Source organism: Mus caroli, unplaced genomic scaffold (genome assembly GCF_978045245.1).
Source record: "Mus caroli unplaced genomic scaffold, Mus_caroli_1 scaffold_8, whole genome shotgun sequence".
Taxonomy (NCBI): Eukaryota; Metazoa; Chordata; class Mammalia; order Rodentia; family Muridae; genus Mus; species Mus caroli.
Genome location: NW_028227263.1, coordinates 124,216,166 through 124,237,370, shown reverse-complemented (window position 1 = coordinate 124,237,370; position 21,205 = coordinate 124,216,166). Strand labels below are relative to the sequence as shown.

General features: G+C 49.6%; 3 protein-coding genes across 3 annotated transcripts in view; all 3 read right to left on the bottom strand.

Annotated features, from left to right (window-relative positions):
• Nucleotides 1-1,766, bottom strand: part of Clptm1 (CLPTM1 regulator of GABA type A receptor forward trafficking) — a 32,189-nt gene extending 30,423 nt beyond the window's left edge. Inside the window, exon 1 of the mRNA XM_021167162.3 lies at nucleotides 1,651-1,766. Coding sequence (XP_021022821.1) covers nucleotides 1,651-1,722 — 72 coding nt within the window. The 5' untranslated portion in view covers nucleotides 1,723-1,766. The remainder of the gene's footprint in view (nucleotides 1-1,650) is intronic.
• An 8,081-nt stretch (nucleotides 1,767-9,847) lies between these two features.
• Nucleotides 9,848-13,942, bottom strand: Apoc2 (apolipoprotein C2). The gene is made up of 4 exons (XM_021168687.2): nucleotides 13,806-13,942; nucleotides 10,859-10,925; nucleotides 10,541-10,691; nucleotides 9,848-10,112 (listed from the first exon to the last, which is right to left on the bottom strand). Exons 2-4 carry the CDS (start codon nucleotides 10,911-10,913, stop codon nucleotides 10,025-10,027), a joined length of 294 nt encoding a protein of 97 aa, XP_021024346.1. The 5' UTR covers nucleotides 10,914-10,925; nucleotides 13,806-13,942; the 3' UTR covers nucleotides 9,848-10,024.
• Nucleotides 13,943-15,199: 1,257 nt separating this feature from the next.
• Nucleotides 15,200-20,035, bottom strand: Apoc4 (apolipoprotein C4). The gene is made up of 3 exons (XM_021168686.3): nucleotides 19,876-20,035; nucleotides 16,101-16,233; nucleotides 15,200-15,418 (listed from the first exon to the last, which is right to left on the bottom strand). Exons 1-3 carry the CDS (start codon nucleotides 19,949-19,951, stop codon nucleotides 15,253-15,255), a joined length of 375 nt encoding a protein of 124 aa, XP_021024345.1. The 5' UTR covers nucleotides 19,952-20,035; the 3' UTR covers nucleotides 15,200-15,252.
• Nucleotides 20,036-21,205: the final 1,170 nt, after the last annotated feature.

Here is a 21,205-nt window from a genome sequence, read left to right as displayed (position 1 = left end):
AAAGACAGTCTCAAAAATTAAAAAAAAAAAAAAAAAGAAAGAAAGAAAAGAAAAGAAAAGAGGGAGAGGGAGAGGGAGAGAAAAAGAAAAAGAACAAAGAAAGCCTAGTCTAGTCTAAAGAAAACAGTTCATGCCAGATCTTGATCTGCTTTAAAAAAAGAGGGAAAAGAAAAAGAAAAAAAAAAAGTGTACTTTATCCTGAAGGCCAAAGGATGAGTATTAAAACTTTTCAAGCGTAAGCAAGGATTAGAAGTAGACTGTCATCCCAGCACTTGGGAGGCTGAAGCAGAAGGGTCACCATCGGCCCTAGCTTCATAGGAAGACCCTGACCAAAGTCACAAAGCAAAGATTTAGAGCAGAGATGGGAACCAGAGAGGCTCCACATGTGACTGGAAACTCAACAGTCTCTCACGCCACTGCCACCCAACAATCAGTAGAAACTTACAGGAGCTAGTCCCAAGGACCAGAGGCTAGGACGTCCCTGCAGACCCCGCTGGTGTATTCACCACAGCAGGGATAAACCAGCAATTTCCTGAGCTGTGTGCACCCAAGGTCTGGTTGGAAATGCCAGAAAGACTCAGTCAGAAAAGCTGGGTTCTACCTCATCACTGTGAGTGTATCTGCCCCCCTCCTTTGAGACCCTACAGTCCCTCATCCCGACTTCTGTCACTTCCCGAGTCTGTTTACACTACCATCTCCTCTCCCACTCCCCTCACTGCAGGGACATGACTGGAGACATCTTTATAACCATAAGGCTGGCCCTCTCGCCCAATAAAGACCCAAAGGAAGAAAACTTGTCCAAGGTCACATCCAGTCAGCTTCACGCACCCCTCCCAGTCGGTACTCCTCACCCCTGAGCTGCCTCCTACACAGCAGTGACATCCCAGTGGGTGGGTCGACAGCACCTTGCTTCCACTCCATCAATTCCAGCAGAAGCCTGCACGGAGCCTGAGTGAACTGCTATGCTCTGAGGTCTCAGTTTATTTGAGGTGGTAATGGGTTGGGAGGCAAACGCGCCTGGACCAATGATTTCTCTATTTGATCAGCTTGGGCTAAATGCTAAATGCGCCCATCTCAGTCCAGACCACCCACAGTCTGCTTTTTCCTAGAACGGACACCAAAACTAACCTGGATGACCTTCTACAAGCGCCTTCGTCTTGTCGTCCCTCGGATCCTTGTCTGTGAAATGGGTCGGTCGGCCTCCGCAGCCCATGCCCTCTACCCACCACAATTACCGTATTTGCCCTGAGCTTGAAAACTCTCAATTAACCAACTACTGCCCCCCGATCTCGGGCACTGCGGAGCGGACCCGGAACACCAGCCCTCTCTAGAAAGACAGTGCTGGAGGTTGGAACCACACAGTCAAGGACCGAGTCTGCGCCCCTCCGCGCCACCCTCTCCTCCGCTCGAGCAAGGAGTCCGCTGGACGCCCGGCGCGAGCCTGCAGGAGACCCGGCGTGCAACAGGGCCGGGTTCCCGCCACCGTCCGGCCTCCTGGGCGGCCGGGCGCCGCCAGGGCCCAATATTCAAGGTCCCTCTGGGGCATGGAGCCCCCGGTGCACCCGGTTCCTCCAAAAAGGACAAGACACTCCCTGCAGGGGTGCCCCCCGCTGGGGAAGAGCCCCCTCAGGCACCTCTCGGCCTCCGTACCTGACCAGAGCTGCCTCCCCCGGCCGCCACCACGGCGCTGCCGGCCCCGTCCGCCTCCTGCGCCGCCGCCATCTTCCTGCTCCGGGTCCCCGCCCCCGCCGCCAGCCCCGCCCCGTCCCCGACGGCGCCAGCGCGATCGCGCGAGATTTTACGCTTAGCCCGTCCCCACCAGGCTTCCGTATCAGAATGGAGCGCCTCAAGCCACGCCCTCCTGAAGGACCGACTAGGCCACCGTACTCGACATCCGCCCCTTTCACCGCAATTTGGTTGTTTTGGTCTAGCAGGGAGTAACTTCTCCGAATGCTTGAACTTTCTATAGTAGGAAAAGCTCTTTTCATGGGTTCTACTTGTTACACTCAGCCAAGGTGGATGGTTATTTTTTTGATTGTATGGTCGTCCCAAGCAATTCCACCGCAGTTCGGATCGCCGTTTCTTCTCGGGTTTTACACAGTCGATGGTTTCGGAGCTTTTCCGGCCACCGTAGCGATTCGCTAGAGCCACGCCCCTCTTGAAGAGCAAACCCTCTCTGGCTGCGGATTTTCTACCTACGGGGTGGTCATTACTTTGTTCTTTTCGCTTCTGATGCGATTTCCTTGTCTTAAGCTTTCGGCATCAACCCTCGGAGACTGTAGTTCATCCTTAGGCCGTACCTGCTTTCTTACGGACACCGCACCTGGAAATGGGACCCTAGTCACTTTTTTCAAATAAAGACTCGTTTATTTGTTTTATGTACACGAGCACTGTATCTTTATGTCAGCAGAGGGCATCAGATCACCTTATAGATGGTTGTGAGCCACCGTGTGGTTGCTCGGAAGTAAACTCGGGACCTCTGGAAGAGCAGTTAATGCTCTTAGCCGCTGAGCCACCTCCATCCCGGACCTTAGCCGCTTTTAGGCCACTTAGTTTAGCACTCGTCTTCCAGTAGGGGTCTGTGCTTTCTTGCAAACCTCGAATCTTTAAACACAAAGACAGGATCTCTTTCTGTACCCCAGGCCGGCCTCAACTCCTGATCCTCCTGCCTCAGCCTCCAGAATACTGGGGTTAAAACATAACATACATGAGTGTAATAATCCTATTTTCTCTTTTTGTTTGTTCGTTTTGATGGGTAAAGGGAAAGATCTTGAAATGAAGCCCTGGCTGTGGCAGGCATAGAACTTGCGGCATCTTCTGGCCTCATCCTCAGGAGTGCTATCTGGGATTACAGTTTATGTCTCAGCACATTAAACAAGTGAGCGACCAATTCCTTTGGGTTCAGACTCTATCTCAGAGAATCTGACTTAAGATTGAACTCAAGTAAACTAACAGGCCGGTACCTAGCACCAGTTCTAGGCTACACCTCAACAAAAGCTTGAATAAAAAGATCCTAATGCAATTGCTTTGGATTCAGCTCCTTGGTGGTCTTTTTGGGGTTCACGAATGTTTGTTTCAAGGCACAGCACAAGAACACCATGATTTTACATTAGATACAAAATCTCTCAATTTGTTAGCTACAAAGTTAGTGAATTATATCAGTTACAAAAAGCTCTCAAATTTTATAGTAACTAAAAAAATCAAAGATTGTTAGACCACAATCAAGGACTGGGAGTGTTGGTGCTCGACTTTAGTCTCAGCACTGGGAAGGCAGAAGCCAGTGAATCTCTTAAGTTCAAGGCCTACACCTGTTTCAATAAGCAATTATAAGATACCCAACAGGAAGACTACTGAGAACTGAACACTGATCCTCTGGAAACAAGCCCCCTTAATTGGTGAGAGGGTCTATATCCCTACTAAAACACTCTTTAAAAAAAAAAAAAAATTAGCCGGGCGTGCTGGCTCATGCCTTTAATCCCAGCACTTGGGAGGCAGAGGCAGGTGGATTTCTAAGTTCAAGGCCAGCCTGGTCTACAGAGTGAGTTCCAGGACAGCCAGGGCTATACAGAGAAACCCTGTCTCAAAAAAAAAAAAAAAAAAAAAGATTCATTATTTTATGTCTTCATGTATGGATGTGCACCATATATGTGTCTAGTGTCCTTGAAGGCCAGAAGAGGGCGCCAGGTCCCTGGAGCTGGAGTTACAGACTATTGTGAGTGGCCATGTAGTCCTGGAAATGGAACTCGGGTGCTCCAGGAGAGCAGCTAAGCCATCTCAGCTCCAGCTAAAAATCTCCTTAACATAAGGGCCTGGAAAGATGTCTCAGCAGGAGCTGGTGAGATGGCTCAGGGCTCAGTGGGTAAGAGCACCCGACTGCTCTTCCGAAGGTCCGGAGTTCAAATCCCAGCAACCACATGGTGGCTCACAACCATATGTAACGAGATCTGGCGCCCTCTTCTGGATGACAGCTACAGTGTACTTACATATAATAAATAAATAAATCTTTAAAAAAAAAAATGTCTCAGCAGTTGAAAGCACTGGCTACGCTTTCAGAAGACACAGGTCCCTGACACCCTCACACAGACACACATGCAGGCAAGACACCAATGCTCATAAAATAAGGATAAATAAATTAGCAGGGTGGTGCACACCTTTAATCCCAGCAGAGCCAGGCAGATCTCTGAGTTCGAGGCCAGCCTGGTTTACATAGTTCCCGATGAAGTCTGTATTAGTTACTTTCCTGTTGCTGTGATGACCAAAAGTTTTGGAAGAGTTTATTTTAGCCTATAGCTCCCAAGAGTACAGCGTGGTGGGGGTGGAGGGACATGGGAGCAAGCAGCAGGCATGCTGGTTGGAACAAGAAACAGAGAACGTATCCTCAAATGAATGTATCATGGACCACACCTCTGATCCTATGGGGGAGAGCCACATTCAAACCATCACACTGTAGGAGAACATGAACCCTCTCTGTAGGCAGTTTTCACTTCCTCATTGAGTTCTCACATGTCCTGGATCTATCTGAACAGGAAAAGCAAAACAGGCCTCCAGACAGAGGCCTTTTCTTCTTCCCATTTTTCTTCATGCACCCTCTTCATTTTTCATCATTCTATTCTGCCTCAGTTTCCCCCCAGGTTTATACCAGGTCATACCAGCAGTTTCTACCTGTGTAGGAGGGCCTGGGCTTCCAAGCCAGACAGGTGTGATAGGGGACACCTGTAAAGATGACAAGTTCAAGGCCACCGACAAGTTCTAGGTCAGCCTGAGTTACATGCTGCTGAGTCTAGAAGAAGAAAAGAAATTTATGATATGAAGATACGTCTGAGCTGGTTGGTGGCACACACCTTTAATCCCAGCACTCGGGAAGCAGAGGCAGGAGGATCTCTGTGAGTCTGATGCCAGCCTAGTCTACACAGTGAGTTTCAGGAAAGCCAGGACTAGAGAAACCCTGTTTTAAAAGAATGAGGAGGAAGAGGAAAAGGAGGAGGAGGAGTAGGAGGAGGGAGAGGGGAGGGGGAGGAGGAGGAGGAAGAAGAGGAGGGGGAAGAGGAGGAGGAAGAGGAGGAGGAGGGGGAGGAGGAGGAAAAGGAGGAAGAAGAGGAAGAGGAGGAGGAGGAGGAAAGTTGCACTTGTGGCTAACAAGGTGGCCCAATGGCTAAAGGCACTTATCCCAAGGATCTGAGTTCAGTCCCTGGGGTTTCCATGATGGAAGGAGAGATCCAGGTCCAGAAATCGACCTCTGACATCCACAGGTCTGTCTTGGTATCCACATAATCACATAATATGATAAACAAAAAAACCTCACTTAAAAGTTAAAATGAGCCTGGCAGTGGTGGCACAGCCTTTAATCCCAGCCCTGGGGAAGCAGAGGCAGGTGAATCTTTGTGAGTTCAAGGCCAGCCTTGTCTACAAAGTGAGTTTCAGAATAGCCAGGACGGTTAACACTGAGAAACCATGGCTTGAGAAGACAAACAAACAAGATGGCTCTGGATCTGACTCTTGACAAGCTAACAGGTATTACTTCATAAGTAGCATCTCTTTCACCAGCAGCATCTTCACTCCCCCAGCTAAGAATTCTATTACTTGCCCCGTATCCACACCCAACATGGTTGCTGCAAAGACCCAGTAAGCTCAAAAGCGTAAAGATAAAGCAGCTGGGAGTTCAAGCCCTGGCACCCACGTGACAAGAGGACAAAAGCAACTCCTGAAAGACCCCCTATGACCTGCACCGGAGTGCCATGCCCATGCCCAACCCCAGCACAAGAAAATGTAAACAGTAAGTCCCTGTCTTTCAGATGTCCACTCTGTGGTAGTACCTCTTCCTTCAGGAAGCCCTCCAGGCTCTTTAGTCTCCTCACTTGCCCCACCCATGCCCACCGAGTGCCAATATTCCCACTGTTGAGTATGTCTACCTGCATTTCACAGACCAGCCCTAGGACTGCTGTGGCCCCTGATGTGTCCCCAGCACTGACTTAGGGATCATCATTGCTGAATCAAAGAACCAAGCTCTCTAGGTACAGAAGGTGACTTACCCGGGGATTAGCACAATGGCAAGAAGGAACCATTAAACATATACAGGTAGGGGCTGATGAGATGGCGCCATGGTTAAAAGTACTGGCTGCTCTACCAGAAGTGTCCTGTGTTCAATTCCCAGCAACCGGGGGGTGGTTCACAACCATCTATAAAGGGATCTGATGCCTTTTTCAACTGACCTGCAGATCAGAGCACTCATATATTAGATAAATAAAATGAGAGAGAGAGAGAGAGAGAGAGAGAGAGAGAGAGAAGAAGAAGAAGAAGAAGAAGAAGAAGAAGAAGAAGAAGAAGAAGAAGAAGAAGAAGAAGAAGAAGAAGAAGAAAGGTAGAAGGTTCAGTGGTGTGGTTTGGAGTGGAGCCTGGATGCTCTTCCAGAGATTCCCCCCAGGTTTCAGGTTCAATTCTGAGCACCCAAATGTCAGTCCACAAACATCTGTAACTCCAGTTCTAAGAGACTGAGACTGGATTCCCTCTTTTGACCTCCTTGCTGCCAGGCACTCTCATATATGCAGGCAAAAACACTCATACACATAAAATTAAGCTAAAATTTTGGATTATACAGATGGGGACTAGAAATGTAGAGAATAGAGTACTTGTCTAGCAATGCATGGTGCCTGGGGTGTTTTGGACACCTTTCATCTCAGTACTTGAGAGGCAGAAGGAGGCAGATCTGGAGGAGTTCAAGGCCAGCCTGGTCTACAGAGTGAGTTCCAGGACAGCCAGTGTTGTTACACAGAGAACCCCTGTCTCAAAAAAAACCAAAACAAACAAAACAAAACATCGAAAAAAACAAAACAAGAACAAACAGGCGATTGTTGCTCAAACAAGTTCTCGCTACGTACTGGAAGCTAGCCAGTCATCATCACACTCGAGACTACAGGTCTGCCTGTGCCTTCACTCAGTGCCAGCTCATAATATTAAGTGGGTCACAGAACAGACTCACTCTGCCCACCGCTAGGGGGCACCCAACACCATCAAGAACTGTGTTCTCAGTCTCTGTAGGAGAAGTGGGCTGGCACAGTCAAGATCTAAGTCTTCAAGAAACTCAAGGTACAGAGTCCTCAATCTGAGAGAGGAGAAATCCAGGGTTCAGATCACTCAGTCTTAGGCAGAATCTGGGCACCTGGACTGTGGGGTCCTACACAGAGGTGATGAGGAGCTGAGGGGGGAAAAGTATTTGGGGGTGGCACTGGGGTTGGCTGGGAGCAGAACTTGCCTGGGCAGTAGTTCCCTTTGGCTTGAGTCTGTGGGAAACACTGGACAGAGGAGGAATTGTTCCCCATGTGTCTCCCCCTCCCAGGCACCCCTAGAGCTTGGCAGCCTCAGTTCTTCCCAGGCTCTGGGGACTTGGGAGCCTTCCCACTGCCCCTCCTTCCCAGTCCCTGTTTTCTACTGGACTCAGAGCTGCCCAGCCTCAGGACCTGGGAAAATTGCCCCAGGAGTATTGAAAGACTGGCTAGCTGTAGGTTATTGCCAAACAGATTAGAAAAAAATCCAGGCCATGGGTCCTCTGAGGGACCAATAGTGCCACCTATGGGACACAGGAGTGCAGTCTTGTCCTCAATCCTTAGGATGAGACAGAAGAGCCTGGGCGAGCTGCACCTAAGACCCCATCTTGGATAAACAGAAAGAACAGCCAAATGAAACATACCGCAAAGCTGTAATCATCAAAAGGGTGCTATTGTCTTTTTTTTGGCTCGGGGGTCTTTCTTGTCTGCCCCACCTCTTCTGGAATTTGCTCTGTAGACCAATCAGGCTTCCAACTCACTGAGATCTGCTTATCTTTCCCTCCCAGGTAATGGGATTATAAACTCATGCCACCATGCCCAACACTGTTGGTTAGCTCTTTGTCAGAGGCTACATGGAAGCATGGCTGTCTTTTTCTCTGCTGTGTTCTGTCCCCCTATCTAGCAAGATTTTTGGTAAAATACATATGAATTAATATGTTGGAATTGTCCAAGAGCCCAGGTTTCAGTGTGTGTCCTCCTGGGCCCCTAGCAACCTTAGCATCAACATCTTAACTTTAGCAGTGCCTTGTGAGCTCCAACAAGACTTTCCTCTGTGCCAGACATCTGTCTGGATAACTCAGTCCCCTGCTTTGTCTGGTTTGAACTGGGGACACACACATGGGCTAAGCAAGATTCCCCAGCCCTGGGTTTTTTGTTTTTTGGTTTTTCGAGACAGGGTTTCTCTGTGTAGCCCTGGCTGTCCTGGAACTCACTTTGTAGACTAGGCTGGCCTCAAACTCAGAAATCAGCCTGCCTCTGCCTCCCAAGTGCTGGGATTAAAGGTGTGTGCCACCACTGCCTGGCCAGCCCTGAGTTATTATTGTGTGCATATGCTAGTGAGTGTATGTGCCTGTGCCACACACAACATAAATGTGGAGGCTGAGGACCTATGTGGAGTGGGTCTCCCCTTCCATCTTTATGTGGGTTCTGGGGAAAAATGACCTGTACTCACTGAGCCACCTCTCCACCCTGGTTTGTTTGTTTGTCTGTTTGATTTTGTTTGGTTTTTGAGACAGGGTCTCATGTAGCCCAGGCTGGTTTTGAACTCGCTACACAATTGAGAATGATCTTGAACTCCTGATTTCTCTGCCTCTATCTGTCCTAGGACTTTGGAAGTGTTGTAACTACAGGCACTGCTTGCCACATCCGGGTATTTTGGAAAGGTTAAAAATTGTAGCCGGGCGTGGTGGCGCACACCTTTAATCCCAGCACTCGGGAGGCAGAGGCAGGCGGATTTCTGAGTTCGAGGCCAGCCTGGTCTACAAAGTGAGTGCCAGGACAGCCAGGACTACACAGAGAAACCCTGTCTCGAAAAACCAAAAAAAAATAAAAAAATAAAAATAAAAATTGTTTATCGGGCTGGTGAGATGGCTCAGTGGGTAAGAGCATCCGACTGCTCTTCCAAAGGTCCAGAGTTCAAATCCCAGCAACCACATGGTGGCTCACAACCATCCGTAACAAGATCTGGCGCCCTCTTCTGGAGTGTCTGAAGACAGCTACAGTGTACTTACATATAATAAATAAATAAATCTTAAAAAAAAAATTGTTTATCACCAGGCATGGTGGCGCACGCCTTTAATCCCAGCACTTGGGAGGCAGAGGCAGGCGGATTTCTGAGTTTGAGGCCAGCCTGGTCTACAAAAGTGAGTTCCAGGACAGCCAGGGCTACACAGAAAAACCCTGTCTCGAAAAACCAAAACCAAAACAAAACAAAACAAAGAATTATAGGGCTGGAGAGATGGCTCAGCGGTTAAGAGCACTGACTGCTCTTCTGAAGGTCCTGAGTTCAAATCCCAGCAACCACTTGGTGGCTCACAACCATCTGTAATGGGATCTGATGCCCTCTTCTGGTGTGTCTGAAGACAGCTACAGTGTGCTTAGATATAATAATAAATAAATCTTTAAAAAAAAAACAACAACCCTGCTGTGAAAAAGAGAAAGAAAGAAAGAAAGAAAGAAAGAAAGAAAGAAAGAAAGAAAGAAAGAAAGAAAGAAAAAGCAGGGTGGTGGTGCATGCCTTTAATTCCAGCAATCATGAGGTAGAGGCAGGTGAATCTCTGAATTCGAGGCCAGTCTAATGTATAAATGAGTTCCAGAACAGCCAAGGCTACATAGAGATAGCCTGTCTCAAACAAATAAATAATTAAATAAATAGTAATTTTAAAACTGGGGTTTTAAGTGAAAGCTACAGAATGCAGGGTGCTACCACCTTGTCACAAAAACCACACTGATCAAATGTGGACGAGATTCCAAAGACCCTCCATCTTGGCCCTGGGAACCTCTGAAAAGAAGCCACACGACGCCAGTGAACCTGGACTCATTTATTCGTTCACTGAAAGACTTTGTGCTCGAGTTGGGAGCAGGAAGGTGGGAGCAGCTGGGACAGGGCGGTGTAGGACCATCCTGGTCTGGTGACACGAGCAAAGAGGCGCGGTGTCCGTTTTCAGGTTTTCCTTTCCCGTAACTTGGGGCTTGCCTGGCAGCTACTCTCCCCTCAGGAGAGTAAGGAGCTGGTCTGTAAAAATGCCTGCGTAAGTGCTCATGGCCGCCGAGCTTTTGCTGTACATGTCCCTGGAGAGAAGAAAGCACAGGGAGGGGTTGGAAGGAAGCGCCTAGAGGCTGGAGCCCTGAGTCTGAGAGTGGAGGAGGGCTGGGGCCTGGACCCCTGGGTCTGAGGGAGGAGGGCTGGGGTCTGGACCCCTGGGTCTGAGGGAGGAGGGCTGGGGTCTGGACCCCTGGGTCTGAGGGAGGAGGGCTGGGGCCTGGACCCCTGGGTCTGAGGGAGGAGGGCTGGGGCCTGGACCCCTGGGTCTGAGGGAGGAGGGCTGGGGTCTGGACCCCTGGGTCTGAGGGAGGAGGGCTAGGGTCTGGAGCCCTGGGTCTGAGGGAGGAGGGCTGGGGCCTGGACCCCTGGGTCTGAAGGGGGAGGGCTGGGGTCTGGACCCCTGGGTCTGAGGGTGTGAGTATGCCGGGATCTGTCCCTAATGGGAGGGACACACCTGAGTTTCTCATCCATGCTGATCGGGTATGTCTTCTGGTACAGGTCTTTGGCAACCTCCTTGGCAGAGGTCCAGTAACTTAAGAGGGAGCCCTGCACCGTGCCCAGCAGAGCCAGGCTGCCCGGGTCATCTTCCTGGTTCCCCTGGACCTCTGAGGGAAGCGAGATAATTAGATTAGAGGTGGTAAGGGGACTTTGGGTGAGTCGAGGCAGGTGAGGAAGATGAAGGAATGGTTGAAGAATGTAGGGAGGTGCTTGAGGGTCACCCCACCCCTTCCTTATTCACTCCTCCCGCCATCTTGCCACCCGACCCACTTACCATTTCCCAACACCAGGATGACCAGGAATAGAGCCAGGAAGAACCGAGACCCCATGCTGTCTGGGACCTGGAGCATTAAGGACAGGGTTGTGTTAGAGGGATCACTGGGAACTGCATTCCTGTTCACCAGGCGTGGGTGGGACCCTATTCTGTCCTTATTCCTGCCCAACCAAAATTTGAACCCTGTTAATTCAGATGAGGTCTCTCCTGGAATTCTACTCTAGAGGGTTGCTTTTTTAGGAGGGAGGGGTGGCAAAGGGGGGCAGGATAACACAAAGTCTCACTATGTAGCACTGATTGGCCTGGAGCTCACTCTATAGAACACACTGGCCTCAAACTCAGAGAGTCACTTATCTTGAGCTCTCAAGCAGTAGTGTTGATTGTGTGTGCCATTACACCTGGGTGCGTGTGTGTGTGTGTGTGTGTGTGTGTGTGTGTGTGTGTGTGAAGCCAGGCATAGTAGTACATGCATTTAATCCTAGAACTTAGGAGGCAGAGGCAGATGGCTCTCCATGTGCTCAAGTTCAAGTCCAGCCCAGTCTACAATGTGAATTCTAGGACAGCCTAAGCTATATAGAGTGATACCCTGTCTGGAAAAAAAACACATAACAACATGATAATAGTAAAATCAATGTATGTGGCTGTTTTGCCTTCATGTATATAGATGCACGTAGTGCAGGTCTAGTCCCTGTAGAGGCCAGAAAACAGCTTGGATTCCATGAAACTGGAATTAGAGATGTAGTGAACCGTTTGTTTGTTTGTTGTTGTTTTGTTTTTGACAGGGTTTCTCTGTAGCCTTGGCTGTTCTGGAACTCGCTCTGTAGACCAGACTGTCCTGGAACAGTGCTAGGATTAAAAGTGAGTGCCACCAAAGCTCAGCTAAACCCCACGTCTTCTGTCAGAGCAACACTCTTAACCACTGAGCCATGTCTCAAGGCCCCATTAAAAAAAAAAAGGAGGCAAAAACCAAAGCCCATAAAGTCTCATATAGCCTCAACTTGACTGAGTAGACTAGGCTGATCTTGAACTCCTGATCGTCCTGCCTCCACCCCTGGAATGCTGGGATCACATGGGTGTGCCACCATATCTCGTTTCATGTGGTACTGAAATTCAAACCTAGAACCCTGAGCATCCCAGGCAAGCACTCTACCCTCTGAGCTACAACTCCAGTTCTGCTCTTCAGATTTTGACACTCCCTGCCTTTCTTTTCTAATAAATAAGCGAGCAAACAAACAAAAACAAAAAAAAACCCTAGTAAATCAGGCTGGAGTTAAACTCACAGCAGTCCCCTGCCTTTGTCTAGGGTGCCGAGATGTCAGTCATGTGACACAATGGCCAGGGACATTTTTTTTTTAAGTGGTAGAGATGCCACTCAGGTCTCCTACATGCTAGTGAAAGGCAGACAGGAAACTGAGACACATCTTTTCATTCATTCAGTCATTCATTCATGAAAGCTGTCATGAGGCCTAAAAGCCCTGGACTAGTAGGAAATATAAACAAACCTTTTCGAAACAAATAAATAAATTCTTTGTTAAAACCCTTGAGGGTGATGCTGGGCACACTGTGTAAGATGGTTCAGCCGGTAAGTGTATCTGCCACCGAGCCAGGGGACTTGAGTTCAAATCCTGGGAACCAAGTGCGGGAAGGAGAGACCCTACTCCTGCAAGCTACCCTCTGACTTCTACGTGTGTGCATGGCACATGCAAGCACATACATACATACATACATACATACATACATAAAATGTCAGAGGTGGAGGCAGGAGGATCAAAAGTCCAAGGTCATCAGGCAGGGTGGGGCATGCCTTAAACCCAGCATTCCGGCTGGGCTTGGTGGCGCACGTCTTTAATCCCAGCATTTGGGAGGCAGAGGCAGGTGGATTTCTGAGTTCGAGGCCAGCCTGGTCTACAGAGTGAGTTCCAGGACAGCCAGGGCTACACAGAGAAACCCTGTCTCGAAAAAAAAAAAAAAAAAACAAAAAAAAAAACAAAACCAGCATCCTGGAGGTAGAGGCAGGCAGATTTCTGTGAATTCCAGGCCAGCCTGGTCTATAAATTGAGTCCAGACAGGCAGGGCTCTGTTACACAGAGAAACCCTGTCTGTCTCAGGTAGAGAGAGAGACAGACAGACAGACGGAGAGGCACCCTGGGACACCCATCACAAGAGATGCTTCTGACTGAGTGTCTTCAGAGTCTTCAGCTTGCTCTGCTTTGCTCACCTGACCTCTCCCGTACCCCGAGGGTTGGGTAATCAGGGCTCAGAACATTCATGTTTGGGGATGAGAAACTGAGACAGCAAGGGACTGAGATCGAGGCCAGAAAGCGACGTGGGTAGGGGGGTTTCAGTAGCAGGAACAACACTAACTGTCCTTCCAGAGGACCTGGGTTCAATTCCCACTACCTACAAGGCAGTTCACAACCAGCTGTTAAGTGTAGTCCCAGGGCGTCCAGTGTCCCCTTCAGACTTCTCTAGGGAGTCAGGCACACATGTGGTGCACAGACACACATGTGCAAAACATCCATTCACACAAAATGAATGAATGAATGAGTGAATGAATGAATGAATGAATGAATAAAAGATGTCTTAGAAAGAGGTAGAGTTGAAACCTGGGAGAAGGGCCAAGTAAAACAAATAGACTCTAAAGTCCACGGTTTTAGTCAGGCACATCAAGGCTAGTCAGGCTGAAACAGGAAGAACAGAAGTTCAAGGCTAACCTGGACTGGGCTACATAGTGAGACCCTGTCCCAAAATTGGAAGGAAGGAAGGGGGAGGAAGGGAGAGAGGAAGGGAGGGAGGGAGAGAGAGAGAGAGAGAGAGACAGAGAGAGAGGGCTTTCAATCCCATCATTGTTAAGACAGACATCTAAGGCGATTATTCCTGTAATTTTCTGCCTTAGGAATCCTTGCCCCCCTTATATTCTGCCCCAACCCCCCGGTCCACCTCTTACCCGAATGTAGTGGCAGGAAGGGACTATCCTGGCTCACTCCAGTGGGTTGGCAGGCTTTATAGCTCTGGAGGGCCCCCTCCTTCCATATCAGGCAGCTGCTCTGTCCTAGGCCAAAGTCCTGGCCAACAAAGCCACAGGGGGGTGGGGTGGCAGGCCTGAAAGGGTAATGGCCAGTGACATTTCCTGTCAGGTCAAACCACAGGGGAGCCCCATTTTGAGAAGTCACCCATAAACTGGGCAGGGCAGTAACCTCAAGCTCTTTCAGAAGGCTGAGGCAGGAGGATCAAAAATTCAGAGTGAGATGGGCAGTGGTGGCACACGCCTTTAATTCCAGCATTTGGGAGGCAGAGGCAGGCAGATTTCTGAGTTTGAGGCCAGCCTGGTCTACAGAGTGAGTTCCAGGACAGCCAGGGCTACACAGAGAAACCCTGTCTCGAAAAAAAAAAAAAAAAATCAGAGTGAGTCCAGGAACCAGGAACCACTGGGCAACTTAGCAAGGTTTTTATCTGAAAATGAAAAGGCTTTTTATGGTTTCATTCAAAGACAGGGCTTCATGTAGTTCAGGCTACCCCCCAGAATGCTCTGTGTAGCTGAGGGTGTCCTGATTTTCCAAGGGCTGGGATGGCAGGTTTGTACCACCATGGCCAGCCTAGTCTACAGAGCAAGTTTCAGGACAGGTGGCCCATCCTGTAACGGAGCTTGCTACCAAGGCTGATGACCTGCGTTCAGTCCCCCATGTAAAGGGAGAGAACAAATGCTTGAAGGTTGTCTTCTAATGCCTTACGCATGGCTGGTGGCTGGTGTGCGCATACTCTCGCGTGCTGGCGCACACACAGAGAGGTGTAATAATTGGCAGTCTGTCACATTAACCACTCTGCTACCTTGTCATCCCCTCAATAAATGTAGTTTTAAAAAGAAGGCTGGGGCTGGGGCTCAGTAATGGGGAGTTACCTGGCATGTGTTGGGCCCTGGGTTCGATCCCTAGAGTCTCCCCTACTGTCTCCCACAAAAGAGAGACAATCCCCCAATTCCTGAGAGAGACAGGTGAGGTTGGGTATTGTGGAGGGCTTTCTGGATTGGCGGAACCCCACTTGGAATAACAGTATAAGGTCTGCATGTTCTTGGAAGAGAGGGACATTGTGAGGATGTGGGTCATCTGACTCACACCGGCCTCTAAGACTTTGCCTCCTGCATCTGACCTGGTGCCTGGAAGTCTCCTGTTCTCATCAAGCCGGAACCTGTGGGCAGGGGGAGGTTTTCACTTTGGCCCCTTCCCTTAAAGCTTTCCTTGTGTCCTCCCCAGCCAGGTGACAACTTTTCCACTTATTAACTCCTAGATATGACGGAAGGTTGACCTCTGGCCTCAAGAGAAGCTATGCGTCCGGTGACACAGATCAAGAACAAACACCTTTATTGTGGGTGCCAGGGGAGGGAGGTACGTGGCACTTTAACCCTGAGTCCGGTCTCTGCAGAGCAGTCTGGGACACAGGCTGTGGGTCTTGTTTAGGAGGTGGTCTCTGGAGCTCTGCAGCCAGGCCTGAGTTCGGGGACCCAGGTCTTTCAGGTGATCTTCATAGTAGGTCTGCATAAAGCCCTGGACAGCTCCAGGGCCCCTGTGTAAAGGGGACATCTCAGGTGACAAACCAAATACTACAGGGGTTCAATCCCGTTTACTTATGACCTTCTTCAGACTCAAGATTGCAGAGTCTTTGTACTTCTCCCTCAGACCCAGGGGTCCAGACCCCAGCCCTCCTCCCTTAGACCCAGGGGTCCAGACCCCAGCCCTCCTCACTCAGACCCAGGGCTCCAGGCCCCAGCCCTCCTCCCTCAGACCCAGGGCTCCAGGCCCCAGCCCTCCTCCCTCAGACCCAGGGCTCCAGGCCCCAGCCCTCCTCCCTCAGACCCAGGGCTCCAGGCCCCAGCCCTCCTCCCTCAGACCCAGGGGTCCAGGCCCCAGCCCTCCTCCCTCAGACCCAGGGCTCCAGGCCCCAGCCCTCCTCCCTCAGACCCAGGGCTCCAGGCCCCAGCCCTCCTCCCTCAGACCCAGGGCTCCAGGCCCCAGCCCTCCTCCCTCAGACCCAGGGCTCCAGGCCCCAGCCCTCCTCCCTCAGACCCAGGGCTCCAGGCCCCAGCCCTCCTCCCTCAGACCCAGGGGTCCAGACCCCAGCCCTCCTCCCTCAGACCCAGGGCTCCAGACCCCAGCCCTCCTCCCTCAGACCCAGGATCTAGCCACGGGCTCTCTTTCCCCCTCTAACTCTGGTGTTCCCTCCCAGCCGAGCACCAGGACTGTCTCACCAGAACCACTGCCATCTTTCCCTGGTTCTGGTCACCAGTGGCTCCACCATCTCCATCACCCTGGCCCTTACCAGGCTCCAGCGGCTGCTCTCAGGGCCAGGTGTGGGGCTCAGGCTTTCTGTAGACATGGATGCTGGGGAAACCACAGAGGGGCTTGAGATCTCAGGACCCCATTCCTCTCTTTCCCTGCATGTTACTCCTGGGAACAGGTGGGCTCATCCTTGTACCCAGACACCCACATCACCCCTTATTACAGGCCACACCTGATTTCACCTGGCCTAGATTCAGTTTCCCATCCTGTAGAGAGGGCACCGTGATGTCGTTTTTGAAGGATATTATACAACACAGGGGCATAGTTAAGAAGAAAGTACCCAGTCTATTGCACTACTTTGCTCATCCTGGCCTATTAGGCCCTCTGACACCACAACCGTCTCTCCACCATTTGATCTGTCTCTTCCTCACTGCTGGTCCCTCCCTTGTCTCTCTGTCTACTGAGATTTTCTTGCTCAGTGTGCAACTCCACTTCCCACCTGGTGCCTCTCTCCTCTAACCACCTAACACTCTTGCCCTCTGGGACACACACACACACACACACACACACACACACACACACACACATTCCTCCTGCTCCAGCACCCACACACCTAGGTAGAGACTCACGCCCAGATACTACCTGGCACACAAGTATACATGCGCATGCTTGTGTTGTTTGGTTTTTTTAAAAACATTTTTTGAATTTATTTATTTATTTACTTATTTCATGTATGTGAGTACACTGTAGCTATCTTCAGACACACCAGAAGAGGGCATCGGATTCCATTACAGATGGTTGTGAGCCACCATGTAGTTGCTGGGAATTGAACTCAGGACCTCTGGAAGAGCAGCCGGTGCTCTTAACCACTGAGCCATCTCTCCAGCACTATTTTTTTTTTTATCCTGTGTGTATGGTCCTGTCTGCAGGCACATAAACAAGAGTACTGCCTGTGCCTGTGGAGGGCAAAGGTGTCAGAGTCCCTGGAACTGGAGTCCCAGGCAGCTGTGAGGCTGGGAACTGAACTCTGGTCCTCTGTAAGAGTAGTGCATGCCCTTAACTATGGAGCTACCACGGAGCCATCCCTCTAGCCTATTGTTATTGTTATTACTGTTGTGGTTGTTATTTTAGACATGGCCTCTTATAGTTCCAGATGGCCTCAAGTGGCCAAGGATGACCTCTGCCATCAAACTGCTCATCCTCTAGACTCCACCTCCAAAATGTCAGGCTGATGGGTGTGTAACCCCATGTCTGTTTTATGTCAGGATAGGACTGGAATCCGGGTTTGGGCATTCGACCTAAGCTCCTTACCAACTGAGCCACATTCTCTGCTTGTCTAGAAACTTCCTACATAGCTAAGACTAGCCTTGAACTCCTGATCCCTCTGCCTCCACCTCCCAAGCACTGGGGTTCCAGGAAACACACCCAGATCACACATGAACTCTAGTTCCAAGACCCTTCTGAAGTCCCATCCATGACTTCACCATTTCCAGTTCGGTGAAAGGGGCACTGAGCTAAGCCAATGAGGAGTACATGGGAGTTGCCGGCCGGGCACGCCCTCAGCACTGTCTTGGGAGATACATGGGGAATTTTGGGGGGAGGGGGGTTCCGAGACAGAGTTTCTCTGTGTAGTACTGGCTGTCCTGGAACTCATTCTGTTGACCAGGCTGGCCTCGAACTCAGAAATTCACCTGCCTCTGCCTCCCAAGTGGTGGGATTAAAGGCGTGTGCCACCACTGCCCGGCAATTTTTTTTTTTTTTTTTTTTTTTTTTTGGTTTTTCGAGACAGGGTTTCTCTATGTAGCCCTGGCTGTCCTGGCACTCACTCTGTAGACCAGGCTGGCCGCGAACTCAGAAATCCACCTGTCTCTGCCTCCCGAGTGCTGGGATTAAAGGCGTGCGCCACCAACGCCCAGTGGCAATTTTATTTTAATTAATTTATTTATTTTAATGGTACTAGATGTTGAACCAAAGGCCTCATGCATGCTAAGCTATAACTCCAGGCCATTCTGTCTGAAAATTAAAAGAAAAAAGGGCTGGAGAGATAGCACAGCTGTTAAGGGCACTGGCTGCTCATTAAGAGGACTCAGTGCTCTTCCAGAGGACCCGGTTCTTCAGTTCTCAGCACCCACATGGCAGCTCACAACTGTCTGTAACCCTAGTTCCAGGGGGTCTGACACACTCAAAAAGTCTGTGGAGGCAAGGCATCAACACACATAAAATAAAATAGAATAAAATAAAATAAGAAGAGAAAGTTTTAACTCATTTATGTGTGCATATGTGTATGTGTAATATATGTCTCTGTGTGTGAGGTCCTCTGTGTCTCATGATCCTCCTGTGGAGGTCAGAGGACAACCTTTAGAAGCCTGGCTTTCCTTCCACCACATGGGTTCCAGGGACTAACCTCCGGTCTCAGGCTTTTGTGGCATGCACCTTGACCCACTGAGTCATCTCATGGGTCCCGGTTTTCTGTACTTTTAAAAACTGAGTGTCGGGGTGGGGCTAGAGAGATGACTCAGAGGTTCAGAGCATTGAGATATGATGAGTTCAATTCCTAGCAACCACATGGTGGCCCACAACCATCTATCTGTAATGGCATCCTTCTACTGTGTATGAAGATAGCTACCGTGTACTCATGTACACTCTAAAACAAACAAACAAACAAACAAACAAACAAACAAAAAACACAGCCGGGCGGTGGTGGCGCACCCGCCCGCCTTTAATCCCAGGGAGGAAAGGCAGGCGGATTTCTGAGTTTGAGGCCAGCCTGGTCTACAGAGTGAATTCCAGGACAGCCAGGGCTACACAGAGAAGCCCTGTATTGAAAAACCAAAAGAAAATAAAAAATAAAAAAAATAATAAAAAAAATTAAAAAAATCTGAGTGTCACTAAACTGTCAGGAGGACCCTTAGCCTGCAATTCTCCTGCCTCAGCCTTTGAATAGTTGGGATTACAGATCCACACCAATGTATTCTGCTTTTGAGATACAATTTTGAATGCATGAACCAAATACAAAGCTGTATGTGAGCACACATACGCAGATCTAGCCTCCTCTGTAGCCAAACACTTAGAACTTTCCATACATGTGCTCTGTAGAGAGCAAGCACACACAAGTCCATCCAGGAAGTATTGCACCCTTGTGATTCTGGTGATTAGGAGGCAGAATCAGGAAGATTGTGAGTTCAAGACCTGCCTAGGCCACCTGAGACCCTGTCTCAAAACAAAATAAAACCAAAAAACTACAGACAGCAACACACCCACAAAAAAAAAAAAACAGTATCAAATAATAGCAACAAAAGCATACTTATGCCCATGGTGGAACTTATACATATGTCACAACTGCAGCTGGGGCCAAAGGACTGAGTATAAGGCTTTTCTAGAAGGAGTTCTTCCCTTGTATATACAAGGCCCTGAGTTCGATGCCAGCATCACTTAAACCAGGCGTGGTGGGGCATGCCTGTAATCTGAGCACATCCAGGATGGAAAACAGAACACTGGGGAATTCAAGATTAGCTGTATCTGAAGTTCAAAGCCAACCCAGGCTACATGAGACTGTGTCTCCAAAGAACAAAACAAGCCTGTGGTAGAGTGTTTGCCTAGCACCTGAAGGCCCAGTGTGTGCATGTGAGTGTGTGTACGCATGTGTGTGTTGCGTTCCTCTTACATGGCTACTGACCCACTGATGAAGCCACAGTCGTGCCCCACTCAGAGACCCCCACCTCCAGCAGCCCCCCAACTCCTTACCTACAAAGCCGACCAAGAACAGCACAGAAAGGCAGAGTGATGGCAGGTCCTGAGGCCTGAACCTCAGCAGGGACATTTCTGGGGACTTGGTCCCTCTGTATCTCTGTCCCTCTCGCTATACTTCACTCTTCACACTGGGGAAGGGACAGGCAGCACTGGAAAGAGCCCTCCCCTTGTGACCTCCCCACTCTCCTTGGCAGAACTTCAAAGCGATGGGGCCAGTGACAGTGACAGTCAGAGGCCATGTCTGCCCTTGCCTGCCTCCTTTCCTAAACAGTGTGCCGCTCTGGCCTTGTAGAAGACATGAAACCCCAACACTGACTCCACACCCCCCCAGAGTTTTCCTGGATACAGTTTCTTCCTTTGAGAATTGAGAGATTGGTGTATGTGAGGGGTTCCTTCTATTATATTTTGAGACAGGGTCTCAAGTAGCCCTGGCTGGCCTGGAATTCACTATGTAGCCATGAGTTCTTTTAGCTAACATGTAAAAACTGTATTTTTAATTATGTGTACGTGTGACTGTCTGTGTCAGGGAAGTGCACATGAGTGCAGGGGCTCATGGTGGCTAGAGTGCATGTATCAGGTCCCTTGGAGCTGGGTGTGACCCTCCTGATGTGGGAACTAGGAGTCTAACTCAGGTCCCCTGGAAGAGTAGGAAGGACTCCTAACCACTGAGCCCTTCCTTTAATGCTCTTTTTTTCCCTTCGAGACAGGGTTTCTCTATGCAGCCCTGGCTATCTTGGAACTCAGTCTGTAGACCAGGCTGGCCTCGAACTCAGAAATCCACCTGCCTCTGCTCCCAAGTGCTGGGATTAAGGAGTGGGTCACCACTGCCTGGCTCCTTTAATGCTTTTTTTAAACTATGTTTATTTATTTTTTGTATCTGTACGTATCTCTTCTGTCTCTCTGTGTGTGAGTATCTTTGTGTGTGTGTCTGTGTGCCTTTTTGTCTGTATATATGTGTCTGTGTTTGTATGTGTATGTATGTGTGTGTCTATGTGTGTGTCTCTGGGTGTGTCCACACCATGGAACATGTTAGAGGACAACTTCAACTTTCAGGAAGTGGTTCTCTTCTACTGTGGATCCCAGGGGTCAAACTCTGGCAGGCAGGCTTCCCCCAGGAAGGTCTTTTTATGGCTCATGAGAGCTGTGAGCCCCTTTTGCCTCAGGCTCTTGAGATCTGGAGTTTCAAGTGTAACCATATCAATGACAAACATTATTTTAAATATGTTCCACACAAGATTTGGGGGTTTTGTCAAATAAATAATTAAACAGAACCTACTCCTCTGAAGTTGAAATGTAACTGGGTACCCCGTGGCTTCCTGTTGGT